The following is a 17,201-nucleotide window of genomic DNA, read 5'->3' on the forward strand; positions in this document are numbered from 1 at the left end:
AGTACATATTTATCCAAAGACGACAATAAAATAAAATATAAATTAATATATGTCACTCTAACATTGTGTGCATATATACATAATCATCTAAAACAACATTGTGCTATAAAAACTAAAAGTTTGAAATAAACTAAATACTTAACACTAGTTGTAGTCTAAGGAGTTCATATACGGCAAACTCGAATGCTCGATCATACTTCAATTCAAAGAGCTCTCCTCGACCCAATTTAGGACGATGTTTTTGATCCATTGTTCCTGATAAGATAAAACGCCAAATTAGGTACTTGTGTGATTAAAAAAAATGATAACCAATCTAATCTTTAGCATATAATTCAAATTAACGATTCAAGTATATCTAGATGGTAATTAAATACAAATTTCTGTTTATTTATGAAATAAAATACACAAAATTAGCTAGATGGTAATTGAACACAACATTAATGCCAGTCAGCTGCAGCATAGCAGTGAGACGCTGCAGCATAGTAGTGAGACGCTGCAGCATAACAGTGAGCGCTGAGTGGGGTAAGTTAGGCGATGGGCAAGGCAAGGGAGGCCCTGCAGCAGACAGTGCGAGCAGATGCAACAGAAAATACCAGGTGCTGGAAATAGTCCAGTGAGGTAAGTGAACACAGACTAACAGGTGCTGGAAAACAGTCCAGTGAGGTCAGTGAACACAGACCAACAGGTGCTGGAAACAAGTGACAGTCCAGTGGGTCCGTGAACATGGACTAACAGGTGCTACACTGAAAGTGTATGCAAGAAGAAACAAGAAAAAGTTGCGAGCAGTAGAGGGAAAATATGCACTGAAACTCAGAGTGAAAACAGAAGGAAAGGAGACTAATGATGAGTAGAACACATCATGAGATGAATTGGCATATGGAGTCACATAGTAAACACCCTCTCCTAATCATAAAACACTCTCTGTTTTCTTCATACAGCCAGCTGATACAATGCAGTGAATAATAATAGTTAAACCGACTATGCTTCAGGTGAATTATTCTCTGATCATGACCATATGACTGAAAGTGATAACCTCATTTTGCCAATAGCTGCAGGTAGGTCCATTTCCACTCTAGCAGATCTTCTAGCATAGCATGCAAAGTGACCAAATTGACCAACTACCCACTTCCCATGACCTACAGTCATGTGCTAAATCCAAGTAGGAGAACCAAATAGCCAGCCTGTGAAAGGAATCCTTAGTTTGATGGGTTTAGGTACAGAAAGATATTGATACAATTGATTGCAGTGCAAAACAATCAAGGTGTTCCACCCAGACTCTGGTATGAACTGTCTACAACAATTTAATACTCACCAGGTTTCGATCCCAAAGAAAGCATCTTAACAGCTATGTCTGTTTGCCTTTGCCTCTTCAAATCCCAAGCCAAGTGAAGAGTTCTTAATTTTATTTACTTTTTATTGTACTAATTCACCACAATGTCACACAGGTCGAGAATTAGACAGTTCAATACTAAGTTCAGGGCAACAACATGTGAACCTTTCATAAAGTATCCGAGTCACACACCTGTGGAAGTACCCTTGTTGCACACATATATTACAACCAGACTACGGTATCTGTGTCAGATTTGAAAAGGAAAAAGTAGTCCAACCACTCCAACCTCAACAATTAAATACTTCCAGTAAGTTAAAAACTTGACCAACTACCCACTTCTCATGACCTACAGCCAAAAAACCTACATTTCCAAGTTCTCCGACTTCTCTCAAATCTTAAATAAATTTTCACCTAATATCACAGCCCTACAGGCGGAGGCAGAGGCAGAGGCAGTGTGGTTTGGGCTTAACTATGCCTATGAAGCGGGGTTCTGAAATGCAGAACTGGAAACCGATTGTTTGGCTCTGGTAAAGCTACTGCAGGCGAGTGCTAAGGAGAATTCAAGTGTCCAGATTACTGTCAATGATATTCTTAGTTTCAGTAGTTCTTTTAATGGTTGTTCTTTCACTTTTGCCCCAAATATTTATTTCAAGCACGTTACATGAGTCATGAATAGTTAAAACCTAACTAATATTTCTGACAAACCTAAAAAATAAGAATGCAACAAAAATTTACCTCATGTCCTCGAACATTTTCAGCATATCTTCTCTCAGTTTCTGTTCACGTTCAATAGCTTCTTTGTTCATTCTAGAAAATTCTGCTTTAAGCTCCTCATTGGATGCTTTAAGCTCTTCATTAGATCCTTTAAGCTGCTCATTTGATACTCTCAACTCCTCATTTGATGCACTAAGTGTGTTAACTTGGGTAGAGAGCTCCACTCGTTCATTGTTCTCTCCATTTCTACCTTTTTTAGGTGGCCGAGCTCCAGAACCAAGTCCTCGTACATACCCAGATTTAGGTTTTAAAACCTTAATGTAAGCATCTTTGACATTGAGCGTATCCTTACCATGTTCCTCAATCTGAGCTTCATGAAGTTTTTTGAGTTCTTCATAATTTTTTTCAGCAATTGGCTCCCAACCAGAACCTCCATCCTTTTTCTTATGCCTAGAAAATGAAATTTGCAATTTATTAGAACTATAAGATAATACTTTAAAAAACAAACAATGAAATATATTACTTAATGCACATTAGCTCACGTATATAATTTAATGCATCCAAAAATTGGCCTCAAATCATTGCACCCAGGCATGGAGATCGTGCAAAACATTTAGCCCAACAAAAAATAGCATCATGAAAACAGCACCAGTACACTAATCATCAGCACTTATATCAGATTGTCTATTCGGACTGCTTATGCTCAGGTTAGCACGTAGAACTTCTTTTATCTGGCATTAAGCCACTTGTCTGCATAAGTCCCTGCCTGAACTTTATACAAGTCAACTGCAAACCAATAAGTCTCAGCAGATGTTACACTTCTATCATTAGTCACCAACTTCCAGAAATATGTTTAGGCACCATCTTATTCCCCTATAGTACTCCGTAGTATCCAACTTTCTGAAAAGCTATATATTCTTCTATATCCTAAAGAGATGCAGCACTTTCAATAGACAGAGGGCTGAGGATTATCAGCAGGGGAAACAGCCTGCACTGCTGAGTACTCTTTTTTTAAAGTTGGTATCGATCTTACAGATGCGGGGCATGGTAAGTGCTAAATCAGTTTCGATTCGTGCTAAATAGATATGTAATATGGTGATTTCCATTACATTTTGTCCCAATTAAAGACTTGATCATGTGTGACTTCTAAGCATTGTTGAAAGAATAAAAAACATAGCTGATCCAACTGATTGATTCAGGAAGCAAAATAGACTGGAATGGTCTGTTCTTCCTATCAAACTAGCCTGTTTGACCTGTAAGGATCTTGGCAAAATAACTCAAACAGAACCAAAGCTGCTGAAGCTTTAAAAAACTGGTTTCGACAGACCATGTTCCATTTTGTGTGTTTGGATTAGACACTATGCAAATATTCTTCTATATCCTAAAGATGCAACACTTTCATTACACAGAGGACTCCATATAAATCAAGTTAAATTGTTAATCCCTACATCCATGAGACCACATTCAAAGGATTGTAAACATAATGCAGTCTGGAAACAGGAAGACATTTTCACAGATTCACAGATTTTGTTGATCCTTGAAACCAAATTTAAAGTAACTTCGGTAAATATATTTTGATAATGCAGTTAAATTAAAGTTCGACTTACTTTTTGGTCTTCTCAAACAATCTGAGATAGATGGGTTCTTGTTCCACTTCAACAGGTTCTGATGATCCTTCAAGATCTTGCGTGGAAAACACAGGTGGCTCATTCATCTACATGTAATACAACAAATAATTATACGTCATGTATACCAATACAAAATTACATTGCAACCTACTAATAGAAAATTCCAAAATTACACACCATGTCATAGCATATTCTTGCTGTAGACCTTGAACCATTGGCTGGTGTTTCCGTTAGCCTTAGCTTGTTCTCTGTATTAATTTTGCTAATACGCTACAAGTGCATATGTAAGAAATTCAAAAAACAAATCTTAGTAAAAATAATATAGTACGATTACAAATTAATAAGTAAATTAAACACATGGAAAAGAAATAAACCTCTTGTTTTGGACTACCCCAGTACTCATCAACCAACCATACCCATGCTTCCTTATCAACAGTCGGAGGTTTATTGGCTCTTGCCTGTGCCTTTGTCTTGCCTCTATAATGTGCTTCCTTGAGCCTGAATCTCCAATGTCTATATAAAATAGAACATTGAAAGCTCAATGCTTCAACTACATTAGCACCACCAACCTTCTCGGGTAAATTATACTTCCCCTACATGAAAACCATAAATAATATTCATATAAATTCAGAACTTTTAAATATTCTTCTGTAACATGCAGAATATTCAGTTAGTCCATTCAATTAGTACACAGTGAGCCTACTACACCTTTGGCAGCTCTATATCAAATGTACACAGTGAGTGGCAGCTTTATACCTCAACCTCAATCCACAATAACTTACCAGAATTTTGTCATACAACCTTTGTTTTTGATCTGGATCCATTTTAGCCCAATTCCTGTTATCAAAGCAGTTTATTCATGAAACATATATTATACATGTGTGCAAAAGATAAGCTACAAAATTAAAGCAAACATAGACATACACAGAGTTTAAGGGACAAAACTCCTCCACCCAATTGCTACAATCACATATGAACTCATTTGCCTTTTCCCCAACCACACGTCGAAGCTCATCCAAGAAAGTGACTGTAACCTTTTCTTCAGAATTCATCCCTTTGGGAGCATATTTTATGCCCCTCGTAGGCCCACGCCTCTTGCGGCCAGGAAATTTAAGCCGAAGAGCAGCTTGATCAAGTCTCCGTTGCTGACGGTAAGTCAACTTCAGTGGCTCGGTTTCTTGTTCGATTTCCGGTTGAGATGGTGTTGTGATGATTGACATTTTCCTATAAACATTCAATGAACATTATATCAAAAGTTAGTGAATCTATATTAATAGTTATTCAAGATATTGTTTTGTAAATAGAAAGGAGATATGCAAATGCTTACCAATTTCAAGGATTATTATTGATAAATCAAAATAAAACACGCATGTGGATAAATCACAAACTATAATATATATATATATATATATATATATATATATATATATATATATATATATATATATATATATATATATATATATATATATATATTCACAAACCGGCTATAACAATAGTAATAGTTATCTATATACTTCAATAAAAATCATTATAATTAAAAAAAACATACTTAAAAAATTGTAATAAAGTCACTATAATTAAATAAACACATTAGAAGAAAAAAAATCATAATAACACCAGTTATTCAAACACAGACTATAACAAAAAAAAAAGTAAATTCCCTTGTATGCTAATTTAAAAGTAGTCACTTCAAACATAATTCCTCAAAATTATCAATTGCAGCTCTTCCTAGAACTGTCGCGATTCTTCACACACTGTAAAAACAAGCACCATTTCGCCAATATCAAAATTGTAAATTGTTAATAAACTAATAATCAAAGGCAAAATCATAATTTTATACAATATCCTGATAAACTATACCAGTTGTCGCTCACAAGGATGAGTTGTCATTCACTAGTTGGTGAATCAGTAGAGCTGTCACTTTGAGATCCCTCGTCATCAAGATCATTGTCAAAATCTTGCAAGATAGACTCTGTATCGAAAAACTCATCCTCACTTGCTTCATCATCTTCATTCTCCTCATGTTCACCATCTATTTCATTCATATGATCATCATCTACAATAGGAGCATCAACCACCTCAAATTCAACATCATTTCTCACTAAAGGGATATCTCCATCTTGCTTATCTTCATAGTTGGGTACATGTGATTGTGCATGTTCCCATAATGATTCCATTTCTTGAGCATCTTCGTCATTAGGGAAATCGAAAAAGTTTCGTGGATTAGCTTTAATAACAAATCTCCATTGCGGTTCATTATGACAAGCTACATAGAACACTTGCTCAATTTGAGAAGCTAATGCAAATGACTCATTGGTTTTCAACCTCCGATGAACATTGATAAGCACTGCTCCTAAATTACCTTTTTTGATCCCTCTTTCCTCATCGAACACATCAAACCACTTACACTTAAACAACACAATTTTGGGACTACTTCGATTCTTTAAGGCATCATACTCTAGCACAACAACCTCCTCTAAAATCCCATAGAAATCCTTTTGTCCGCTTTCCTCGTCCCCTTTCACAACTACACCACTATTTTGAGTTTTTCGATTTCTTTGCCGTTTTCTGGTGTGAAATCTAAATCCATTAATGACGTATCCATCAAAAGAGACAACTTTTTTCATCGGTCCACGTGCTAAACACAACAACTCTTCGGTAACTCTAGGATCCTCTTCTTTCCAAAGCTTTGCAATCTATATGTCATTAATAGTTAACAACTAAACAATTAAACAAAATAAAAAATTGTGAAACAAATAATGCATTCACTTACTCTATTTTCAAACCACTTGCAAAGGTCAATTTTTTGAGAGATCGGCTCGTTTTCATACTCACTACACATAAAATTATAAGCACCTACTTAGTTTCATTTATTAAATGAGAAAACGATATATACCTATATATATAAGAAAACACTCACGTCAAGAAAGGTTGTGCTTTATCACAGTTAAACAATGCATAAAGTTGAGCTTCTCGTCTCTCTTCAACAGTCATTTGTCTTAGACTAGTCTTCCCCAAAGTCTTTCCCGTTATAGAGAAGATGGACAAGTTACACGGTTGAGAATGGCTAATGTCATCATTTCGATCAGGGCGATTGAATATCGTCTCAATCTTAGACATATATCTCGAGCAAAATGTCAAACATTCCATTTCAATGTACCCGTTAGCAATTGGAGCTTCCGGGTGAGCTTTGTTCCGCACAAATAACTTAAATGTTCGCATTGCCCTAATAAATAAAAAAATTAGTACAACAACACTATAAATGTTATTCTACTATAACCATAGCTAACAAAACTCACCTTTCAAAGCGATACATCCAACGATAATGTACAGGCCCTGCTAGTCTAGCTTCAGTAGCCAAGTGTATAGGAAGATGTATCATCACATCAAAAAAAGCAGGAATGAATATGCGTTCCAACTTGCATAAGGTGATTGCTATGTTTTTTTCCATTTGCTTTAGGTCTTTAAGGTTTTAGAACACAATTGCTTGAAAAACAAACTAAGCTCTTGTAAAGGCTCTAGAACATTCTCATCTAAGACACCTTTGAATGCCGGCATAAGTAAGTCTTGCATGAAAACTTGATAATCATGAGTTTTCATTCCCATTACCTTTCCATCTTGCAAGGAGGCACACCGTGAAATATTTGATGAATAAGCGTCTGGGAAAGCCAATTTGGATAAAAATGTTACTATTTTCCTCATTTCATTCAAAGTCAAGTAGTAAGGTGCCGGTGGGACTTGCCATTTATTATTCCCAAGTGACTTTGCACGTAACTTGTCATGCATTTTCATGTCTGCTAAGTCCAATCGAGCATTCAGAGAGTCCTTATTCTTTCCCGTTAAATCAAGAATTGTGCCTAAGATACTTTCGCATACATTCTTTTCCACATGCATCACATCCAAGTTGTGCCGAACCAAGAGATGCCTCCAATAAGGCAATTGGTAGAAAATACTTAGTTTTTTCCATTGATGCACGATATATCTTTCACCTCTCTTACGTTTTCCATTAACCTCTTTTCCAAACTCTACATTTGAGTATCCGGTTAATTGCTCCATCACATCATGCCCTGTTAGATGATCGGGAGGAGGACTCCTTTGCACTTTCCCACCAAACGACCTCTTATTAAGCCTCCATTTATGATCTTCTGGTAGCCACCTTAGATTTTCCATATAGCAATACTTGTGTCCATGCTTCAAATAATGAGATTGTGTATCTAAATGACAATTAGGGCATGCAAGAGCCCCTTTAGTGCTCCAACTGGACAAATTAGCATAAGCTGGAAAGTCATTAATAGTCCACAACAATACTGCTCGCATATTAAAAGTCTCTTTGGAATGTGCATCAAAGGTTTTTACCCCAGACTCCCATAATTCCTTAAGTTCGTCTATTAGAGGTTGCAAAAATACATCTATATCATTTCCTGGAGATTTAGGACCAGGAATTAATAAAGATAATATCATATTATCACTCTTCATGCACATCCAAGGAGGTAGATTATATGGAACCAACATCACTGGCCAAATACTGTATCTACTACTCATGTTAGCCCCGGGATTAAACCCATCACTAGATAAACCCAAGCGTACATTACGTGCATCTTTAGCAAAGTCGGGAAATATTGTGTCCAAAGACTTCCATGCTTCTGAATCTGCTGGGTGTCTCATTATACCATCATCTTTGTTATCAACTTTATGCCATCGCATATGCCTTGCTAACTTTGAAGATATGAACATCCTTTGCAACCTCGGAATTAGGGGGAAATGACGCAAGATTAATTGAGGAACTCGAGTTGTCTTTTGGACATCCACATCCTCATCATCTGAATATTCATCACCGCCATGCACAACTTTCTCCTTCCATCTAGGAGCCAGACACTTAGGGCATTTTTCTTCATTCGCAAATTCCTTTCGATACAAAATGCAATGGTTAATACAAGCATCAATCTTTACATAATCTAGCCCCAATGATCTTGTGTATCTTTTTGCTTGATTAGCATTTGCAGGAAAATGTTTGTCATAATTAAAAGCCTAATGCAAAGACTTCAATAACATTGTAAAAGACTTGTCGGTCCACTTATTGCTTACTTTGTTGTGTAACAATGAGATAATGAACTCTAATCTCTTGTATGTGGTACACCCTGGATACAACTCGGCCTCCATATCTTCCACCAATGTCATTAACTCCTTTGGATATTCATTATTGCCCCCACTTGAACCATAATCAGTAGTATTCTCATTATCATCCAACACCGAAGAAGTTGAATTCCACGCATTTGTTGCATCGAAAACTAATGGAGCCATGTCGTCAAAGGGAATTTCAGTTTCCTCAACCTCCTCGGTCGCCTCTGTGTCAACTTCATCACTATTATCATATTGCTCATCATTTTCTCCGTGACTAACCCATGGATTATAACTACTATCGATACCATATACTAGTAAGTGACATTGCATGTCTTTTCGATTTTGGGCTAAAAGCAATCTACATTTCAAGCACGGATATTTCAACGGTGTTTCATTACTTATTTCCTTGAAAGCAAACTGTAGAAAATCATCAACCCCTAATTTGTACGCGGTTTTTCGTCTATCCTTTATCCCATTGTGATTCATCCAAGACCGATCTCTATTCATTCTTTAAATCAAGTAAAGTAAAAAAAATATTAAAAAAAATAAAAGTAAACGGACTTATTAGTTACATTAGATTCACGAAAAAGTTATATGTATAAGGGGTATGTAGAAAAACAAGCAATAATGATCAAATAAGCGCTAAAGGAGAAAAACAATGTATATCTAATTAAAACCTAAAATTCGTCATTAATTTATAAAATACTCAAGGATGTAAAGAACATCATTAATTTATAAAAAATAAAATTGCATAAAATAAAATTAAAGGTTTGATTTACTCTTTGTGAATTGAGTTCTGTGGTTTGTATTTGTATTTTCTTCTTCTTAAAGGTTGTGAATGTTATCATTGTGATTTTGTCTCAAATTACCGAGTATATTTTAATGCTAGACTGCAAGTTCATTTTAGTATTTTACTAGGGAAGTCAAATTTTGTTGTATATGAACATTATTATTATTTTTTAGGTGATTAAATGTACTATAATTAATAAAATATTTAGTTTTTAAATACTTGCACGCATCGCGTGCATATAAGACTAGTTCTATAGAAGCAAACCTTGAAGCATTAAGAATCCCTCTTTACATTAAGCTAAAGGTTCAATTACAAAATACTTATTTCCCTAAAAAATATTCTTTGATGATGCAAGAAACATTCAATAATATACAATCATTGAGAATGTAGGACAGAGTGTCTAATAAGCTTGTTAGTTTCCCTAATTCTCAAGCTAATAACATGTTAATAGTACAACTTTACTGGTCAGATCAGCAGGTTATGTTCTCTTTAGCTTTCTGGTCAGATCAGCAGGTTCTGTTCCGGTCTCAGGTAGAGGTTATACAATGTTACAGCAGCTGGTTTGGGTGTTCATGTATGAGCTAGATTTTTCTGGTCAGCAGTAGGAACTAGGAAGGTTGTTTGGGTATTGGTTATGAAAGCTTCTGGTTTAGCCTTGAAAAAATACAGTTTGCCCCTTGAAATGTGATAACTGAAACCATGAGCCTTAAGAAGAATGGCCAATGGCCCCTACTATGAACGTTTTGGAGACTTGGCACCCCACACCCATTGAGTCACCGTGAACAAGGGTACAGTTTTCTTATTCATGATTATAATCGTGTGACTTTAAGAGTTTTTTGTTCTAATTTCTTCACTATTTTTTTTCCAACTTTCTCTGTATTTTTTCTTTAGTTTATTAAAATAAAATTTGCAATATTTTAGTACCCAAGAACTGAACTTTTTCAGAATCTAAGAACCTCAATTCCTTAATCAACCAACATGAGAAATAAATGGTGTTCGGAATCACAACAACAATAAAAAAAAACAAAAAGTAGCCAAATATGCATCACTCCTCAAGTTTGCCATCACAGGGAAGACGTGAGAAGTGAGAATTGGTTTGATGATGAAAAAGGAACGCAAGCAAGTTAAGGGTAAATTTCCGATAATGAAAAGAGTTTAAACTCAACCCAGAATTCAAGGAGATGTAATGCTGACAAATTAAAATTGTAGAAGGTGTATGTTTTGGTAATTTATGCATGACTTTGTTATCCAGTCAGTTAGGATAAACCAGAAGCTTTCATAACCCACACCCAAACAACCTTCCTAGAACATTTTGAGCTAATCACAACACCTTCACATTTCTACTTATTCCATCGGTTTCAAGAATATATAAATTTAAAGCTTCTGCAGTCTGAGTTCCAGGAAGTCTCTATTTACTAAGTTATATATATTCTCTTGCAATTCACTACAATATTGCTCGTGGTCTTAAGTATGTGATGATTTAAAATCTGATCATTCTCAACATAACTGCAGACTAAAACCTGAGTGCCAAAATAAAATCTAAACATTCTCAGGCCTAGCAAGCTTCTATATTTGCAAGGAATAACACTGAGAAATATTCAAGCCACCCCATAAAACCAACTTTTATCTCTTATTAACAGAAAATTCAGTTTGTCTGTTTCTTACTAATAAAACTTGTTGAAGAAAAACAGAAGCAAATTAAGCAGAATAGCGTAGCATAGTATAGCATATCAAAGCAGCAGATAGCAAAGCAAAATCAAAGCAGAAGCATCAGGTAGCAGATTCAGCATAGCATATCAAAGCAGAAGCATCAGGTAGCAGATTCAGCATAGCATATCAAAGCAGCAGATAGCAAAGCAAAATCAAAGCAGAAGCATCAGGTAGCAGATTCAACATAGCAGATGCAAAGCTGTAGCAGAATAGCATATCAACAAACAGTTTCCTCAAGTTAATGCAAAGCTCCACCGTCTCCATGAACTCTAGTATACATTTCTACTTATTCCATCGGTTTCAAGAATATATAATTTCAAAGCTTCTGCAATCTGAGTTCCAGGAAGTTTCTATTCACTAAGTTATATATAGTCTCCCGCAAGGCTGTAATTCACTACAATATTGCTCGTGGTCTTATGTACGTGATGATTTTAAAATCTGAACATTCTCAACATAACTGCAGACTAAAACCTGAGTGCGAAAATAAAATCTAAACATTCTAAAGCCTAGCAAGCTTCTATTTTTGCAAGGAATAACACTGAGAAATATACAAGCCTCCCATAAGTTTTATACATCTATAGAAAATTGATACCCCTATTCCTCAACTCAGCATAGAATCTGAGACTGCTAGTCCTAAACTCACGAGAATTCTGCCAATTAAAGTCTGTATTACAGGATTTACAGCACACTCAGATTTCCCAGAAGTTGAAATTTTGGTAGTGAACAGCAAGGCCCTCTTGCAAACTGCAGGTGCTTAAATATAGCCTAACCATAACCCCCCTCCTTACCCCCCAAAGTTGTATGATCTAACATTCAATTCCCTATCAAATGAACATTAGTGAATTGCAAAGTTATAGGAAATTATAACAAAAATTATAGGAAATTCAGCAAAAATTATAGGAAATTCAACATATATTATTGGAAATTCAACAAAAATTATAGGAAATTCAGAAAAAGTTGGAAGTTCAATCAAAAAAATCAAAGTTATGGTGATCGATATGCAGAAACATGTTTAACTCATCAGTGCCAAAATAGAAAAAGACGAGTAAAGGAGATAAGAACCTCGAAGAAGAGCGGTGCCGGAGCCGACCTCGCCGCCGATTTTTAAAAAAAATAATGAATAGAATTAAGTAGGGGATTGAGCGCTCAATTTCTCTGTAAATTAAACGAAAGTGAATTTATAATTCTCTTCACCTGGTAATCCTTGAAGAAGAAACGCAGGAAATTGGCAGTAGGATTAACTCCAGAAGAGATGGAGCCGAAATTCATGGAAGAGAAAGAGCCGAAGTTCATGGAAGTTGCAGAAGTTCGTGGAGGAGTGGAGGAGTGGGAAAGAAGAAGCGGGATTTTTTTTCCGCCTATTTTTTGGCAAGGGTAACGAAAAAAAGAATTGGGCTGGATCTTTTATTTATAATGGGCAACAATTTAGAAATTGGTTGTTGCACAAATATGATAAAGGGAAATAGAATAAAATTTTGTTGCCCAAAATATAAGTTTGGGCAATGGATTAATGATTGTCTCCCAGAAAAGATTTTGGGCTACCGAAAACCTTCTTGTCGCACAAAATTGTAGATTTGGGCAACGAAATTATACACCGTCGCCTTTTGTTCTATTTCGGGCAACAAATATATTTCTCGTTGCCCATAAAATATTAACTCGTCGCCCAAACCTGCTTTTTTTGTAGTATCTGGTACACATTGACATGTACCTCGAGACAACCTGCGAAACAAAAATATTCCCTAAGGAATATCCTGTAACCCTACTAATTCCTTGCTTTTTATAAAACATTTTCCAACTTAAAACAAAGGATTTACCAAGATATTACCGCCACCGCGATAACGGCTAAGGCTATTTACCAAAATTACGCAGCGGAAATAACTAACTTTCAAAATGTATTAAATAGTTAATGATCATTAAAACAACTTGGAACCATCAAGGCCCAAACCAAAGTAATACATCGTTTCAAAAATAGTAATAGTAGTAACGATAGTCATGACTATAAAATTAAATAGAGTTTATAAATGCGAAAGAAGAAGTAGTCTCTCAACACTATTCCCATGATAACTTCTCCCGCAAGTTATCTCTACCAACCTGCTTATTGAAAACTACTCCCCAACAATGCAAGTGCAATGATGAATCATCATTGGGTCATTAAGGCGAAGGCCATGACTGAAAGACATGAAGCACGGAGTCAGCAAAAGTTGAGTACTACAAGCTAGAATAACTCCTAGTCTAACATGCTTCACTCAACAATAAAGACAATCCACATGCAAAAGCCATTCAAGTAAATCAATTAATCATGAAGACCAACTCAAGACTTGACACGACTCTTAACTCATTGATTAATATGAATTTAGCTTCGAACGGGTAAAATAACAAAGACCCACCGAGGGAAACAACCACAGAGGGAAACCGAGGGTGTTGGGAGCCCACCAAACACCAAATAAAGAGTCGGGCTTTCTACCGACAGTCGGACTATACCGACGGAATTCCTGCGCGTTTAATAAGCGAATAACCAAACGAATGAAACAACGTCTTGTATCATTCAAGGAGTACGAGTTTCTCTGACACGACTCCACCCATTGTTCATACTCAAGGTATATACGTTCCAAGAGTTTTGAATCTCATTCGGGTTACACTTTACGTTAATTAGTATGTTATGTTCAAGACTCAAACCAAAGACATAACTCACAAGTAATTCAACAATTACACAAATAAATAATTAGGCAATGACACTTTGTAATACCTCGTATTTTTCTATAATTATAAATATATTTTATTATATTTATAAAGCATTTCGTTGTATTTTTTTTATAAATTAATTTCATTTAATGAGAATTAAATGCGCTTTTTATTTTTAATTAACTAAATATTAATTATTTCGAAAACCGTATTTTTATTAAATAAATTCAATGAATTTATTTAATCGGGAATTGTTGGGTCGTATTTCAAAAACGAATTTAATTTAATTAAGGCCCAGTCGTTTGCCATAATCAAACCCAACAAAAGCTTGCAAGGACTAAATTCAAGTAAGCCCAAAAAGCAAGCCCAACCTTAAACCCTAATACCTAACCCATGAAGGGATGAGAACCTATAAATACCCCTCCCCTTCATGAGATCCCCTAACTTAAAAATTCTGAATTTTGCTCTCCTCTCTCCTCTCTTACCTCTCCTCTTCGTCCAGCCCTTTCTTGAGCCACAAGGCACGAGCCGTGCCCTTGTGCTCGTGCCCAGCCGCGCCTCACGCGCACCTCTCTCTCTCCCTCTCGTCGTGTCGCAGCCCCGCAGCGCCCAGCACTCGTGCACGAGGCCGTTGCTGCTGCTGCTGCTTGTTGTGCGCACTCGCGTGCTCGTCCCTTGCTCACCCTCGTCCCGCGTCGCGTCGCAGCACAACAGCAGTGCTGTGTGTGCGTGCGCTCTGTCCCGCCTGTGCCCAGCACCTCTCGCCTGCCCTTGCGCGCATGCTGTGCCGCGTGTGTGTGCCTTGTTGTGCCCAACGCCCTCGTCGCCCCTCTCGCCCCTTGCGCGCGCGCCACTGCTGCTTGCGGTGCGTGTTGCGTGTGTTGTTGTTGCATTGTTCGTGCGACGCACACGCACACAACACGAATAATTGTTGTGTGTGTGTGTGTGTTGCCAATTGGAAAGATCAAATTTTGTTTTCAAAAATATTAATTTTCAGTTTTAAATTGATTTAAGTATTGTGATTTAATTTAATTATTGGATTGTTTGGATTAATTGAAACGGTTATGAACACAGTATTGGGTTAGTATTGTGTTTTAATCAAAGAGATTGGTTTTGATGATTTAAATTATGATTTTCAGATTTAATAAGTGTTGATTTTTGAAGTCAAAACATGTTTTCGGATTAAACCATTGTTAGGGTTTCGGTTTCAAATCGATTGAGCGATTGATTCACATAATTTAATGACAATTTAAATTATGGGAATCAACCTAAATTTTCAGATTGATTATAAGCTTTAAAAAGTTGGTTTTTAAGGGTTTTAAAGCGAAAAAGTCAATGTTTTTATGCTAGGACTTGAGTTGACTATTTGAGACTATTAAATTATCAATTAATGAATGAATTTTAATTAAACTAAGGGTTTTAGTTTCTTAAATAGTTGATGGAAATTTAGTAAACATGGATAATAATTTAGTTCTCTTATTTTGTTTTATAGGAGTTGATTTCTAGTGAGTCGTGATTCGCACAGTGGCCCCCATACTTAGGTATTCCAGGTACGTACAAGACTAGGGTGACCACCCATCCCTTGAGGACTTTGTGAAGTGTATTGAATGCGAATCATGTGAACTTATATGTTGTTATGAATTCATGTTTGATGATTGGGAATGAATATGTTATTATGAATTCATGTTTAATGTTGAGAACGAGCATGTTGTTATTATTGTTGAATCTATGTGAACGAGCATGTTATGAATTGAATTATGCTTTGTAGATTCTATTGAACTATCATTTTATGGACTTTATAATCGTTGAATTATGTCAAGCATGTTGTTCAAGTTGGTTTGCATGTATGAGTAGTGCGCATGCAAGTTGTTATTATTATTATTATTCTATAGTATAGGATGTCTAGCATAATTATTGAGCCAGTCGAATATTTCCAGTGAGCAATATATATTCTACCAAGGGGTAGAATATGTTAGAGATTCTATGTGAATTGAATTACGGACAATTCGTGGTAAGGGCACACCCCGCTTGTTAATAGGCAATGTCGGGTTATCTCAAACAGTGTTTTTGAGAAGGAACAATGGGAGTAATTTCACTTGAGTCTTGTTTGATCACAAGTCCTAAAGAATTAAAATAATGAAATGTCATTGTTGAATTGTTTAATTGTTCAATTGTTTGTATGTTGTGTCTTGAGTGGCCTTGAACATAATATACTAATTAACGTAAAGTGTAACCCAAAGAGCTTCAAACCTCTTGGAACGTATATACCTTGAGTATGAACAATGGGGGGAGTCTTACAGGAAAACTTGTACTCCTAGAATGATACAAGACGTTGTTTCATTCTTCTTTTATGCCGTTGTGCATTGGAATTTCTGTCGGTATGGCCCGACTGTCGGTAGTAGCCCGACTTATTTTGGTGTATGGTTGGCTCCCATCACCCTTTCTTTCCTTTTGAGGATACTTTACTTTACCCGTTCGAAGCTACTTTTTATTAATCTGTGAGTCAAGAGTCGTGTCTCGTGTCGAGTCTTGTCTCCATGTTTACTCGTTTATTTTATGGCTTTTGCATGTAGATTATTTAATTGTCGAGTGAAGCATGTTAGGATATAATGTTATTCTAGCTTGTCCGTACTCAGCTTTTGCTGGCTTCGTGCTTCATGTCTTCTGGTCATGGCCCTTCGCCTTAATGACCCTATGATGATCCATCAATTGCATTTGCGTTGTTGGGGAGTAGATTTTCAATAAAGCAGGTTTGTAGAGATAACTTGCGGGAGAAGTTATCATGGGATTCGAGTTGAGAGTTTTATGCTTCCGTAATTTATAAACTCTATTTCTATTTATAGTCATGACTAATACTACTATTGTCAGTTAATGGATTTCAAACGGTTTGTTTTAGTTTGGGCCTCAACGGTTCCAACTTGTTTTAATGACCATTAACTATTTATTTAATGTGTTTTGAAAGTTAGTTATTTCCGCTGCGTAATTCTGGTAAATAGCCTTAGCCGTTATCACGGTGGCGGTAATATCTTGGTAATTCCTGTGTTTTAAGTTGGAAAATGTTTTATAAAAAGCAAGGAATTATTAGGGTGTTACAAAGTGGTATTTGCAGAGCTCTAGTTTGAGAGCTGCTTTGCATTAATTAATAGTGCAAAGTGGTAACTCCTTAAACTACGATTGCGGAACTTTAGGATTTTCGAAAACTATTTTCCTAAAGTCAAAACGT

General features: G+C 36.1%; 3 protein-coding genes across 3 annotated transcripts; all 3 read right to left on the minus strand.

The window, feature by feature from the left end:
- Positions 1–26: 26 nt before the first annotated feature.
- On the minus strand, positions 27–12,658 carry LOC110803723 (uncharacterized). Its single transcript, XM_022009262.2, has 8 exons — positions 12,359–12,658; positions 4,597–4,896; positions 4,455–4,509; positions 4,089–4,265; positions 3,850–3,942; positions 3,652–3,758; positions 2,066–2,494; positions 27–255 (listed from the first exon to the last, which is right to left on the minus strand). Exons 2-8 carry the CDS (start codon positions 4,890–4,892, stop codon positions 228–230), a joined length of 1,185 nt encoding a protein of 394 aa, XP_021864954.2. The 5' UTR covers positions 4,893–4,896; positions 12,359–12,658; the 3' UTR covers positions 27–227.
- On the minus strand, positions 5,148–7,144 carry LOC130459767 (uncharacterized). The gene is made up of 4 exons (XM_056827311.1): positions 6,975–7,144; positions 6,596–6,901; positions 6,449–6,509; positions 5,148–6,371 (listed from the first exon to the last, which is right to left on the minus strand). Exons 1-4 carry the CDS (start codon positions 7,124–7,126, stop codon positions 5,562–5,564), a joined length of 1,329 nt encoding a protein of 442 aa, XP_056683289.1. The 5' UTR covers positions 7,127–7,144; the 3' UTR covers positions 5,148–5,561.
- Positions 7,132–9,303, minus strand: LOC110803721 (uncharacterized). The gene is made up of 2 exons (XM_022009260.1): positions 8,761–9,303; positions 7,132–8,703 (listed from the first exon to the last, which is right to left on the minus strand). Exons 1-2 carry the CDS (start codon positions 9,301–9,303, stop codon positions 7,132–7,134), a joined length of 2,115 nt encoding a protein of 704 aa, XP_021864952.1.
- Positions 12,659–17,201: the final 4,543 nt, after the last annotated feature.

The sequence above is a fragment of the Spinacia oleracea genome, chromosome 4 (genome assembly GCF_020520425.1).
Source record: "Spinacia oleracea cultivar Varoflay chromosome 4, BTI_SOV_V1, whole genome shotgun sequence".
Classification (NCBI taxonomy): domain Eukaryota; kingdom Viridiplantae; phylum Streptophyta; class Magnoliopsida; order Caryophyllales; family Amaranthaceae; genus Spinacia; species Spinacia oleracea.

What these genes read in the sequence shown, in the direction of transcription:
- LOC110803723 (XM_022009262.2), bottom strand. Translation starts at nt 4,892, where the DNA reads ATGTCAATCATCACAACACCATCTCAACCGGAAATCGAACAAGAAACC. An exon ending in GGTTGTATGACAAAATTCTG is followed by an intron (nt 4,266 to 4,454) that starts GTAAGTTATTGT and finishes GTTTTCATGTAG; the next exon opens with GGGAAGTATAATTTACCCGA. An exon ending in TTGTTTGAGAAGACCAAAAA is followed by an intron (nt 2,495 to 3,651) that starts GTAAGTCGAACT and finishes TTCATTTTCTAG; the next exon opens with GCATAAGAAAAAGGATGGAG.
- LOC130459767 (XM_056827311.1), bottom strand. Translation starts at nt 7,126, where the DNA reads ATGGAAAAAAACATAGCAATCACCTTATGCAAGTTGGAACGCATATTC. An exon ending in TGGATGTATCGCTTTGAAAG is followed by an intron (nt 6,902 to 6,974) that starts GTGAGTTTTGTT and finishes TTTATTTATTAG; the next exon opens with GGCAATGCGAACATTTAAGT. An exon ending in AAAGCACAACCTTTCTTGAC is followed by an intron (nt 6,510 to 6,595) that starts GTGAGTGTTTTC and finishes TTTTATGTGTAG; the next exon opens with TGAGTATGAAAACGAGCCGA.
- LOC110803721 (XM_022009260.1), bottom strand. Translation starts at nt 9,303, where the DNA reads ATGAATAGAGATCGGTCTTGGATGAATCACAATGGGATAAAGGATAGA. An exon ending in TCTCATTGTTACACAACAAA is followed by an intron (nt 8,704 to 8,760) that starts GTAAGCAATAAG and finishes TCTTTGCATTAG; the next exon opens with GCTTTTAATTATGACAAACA.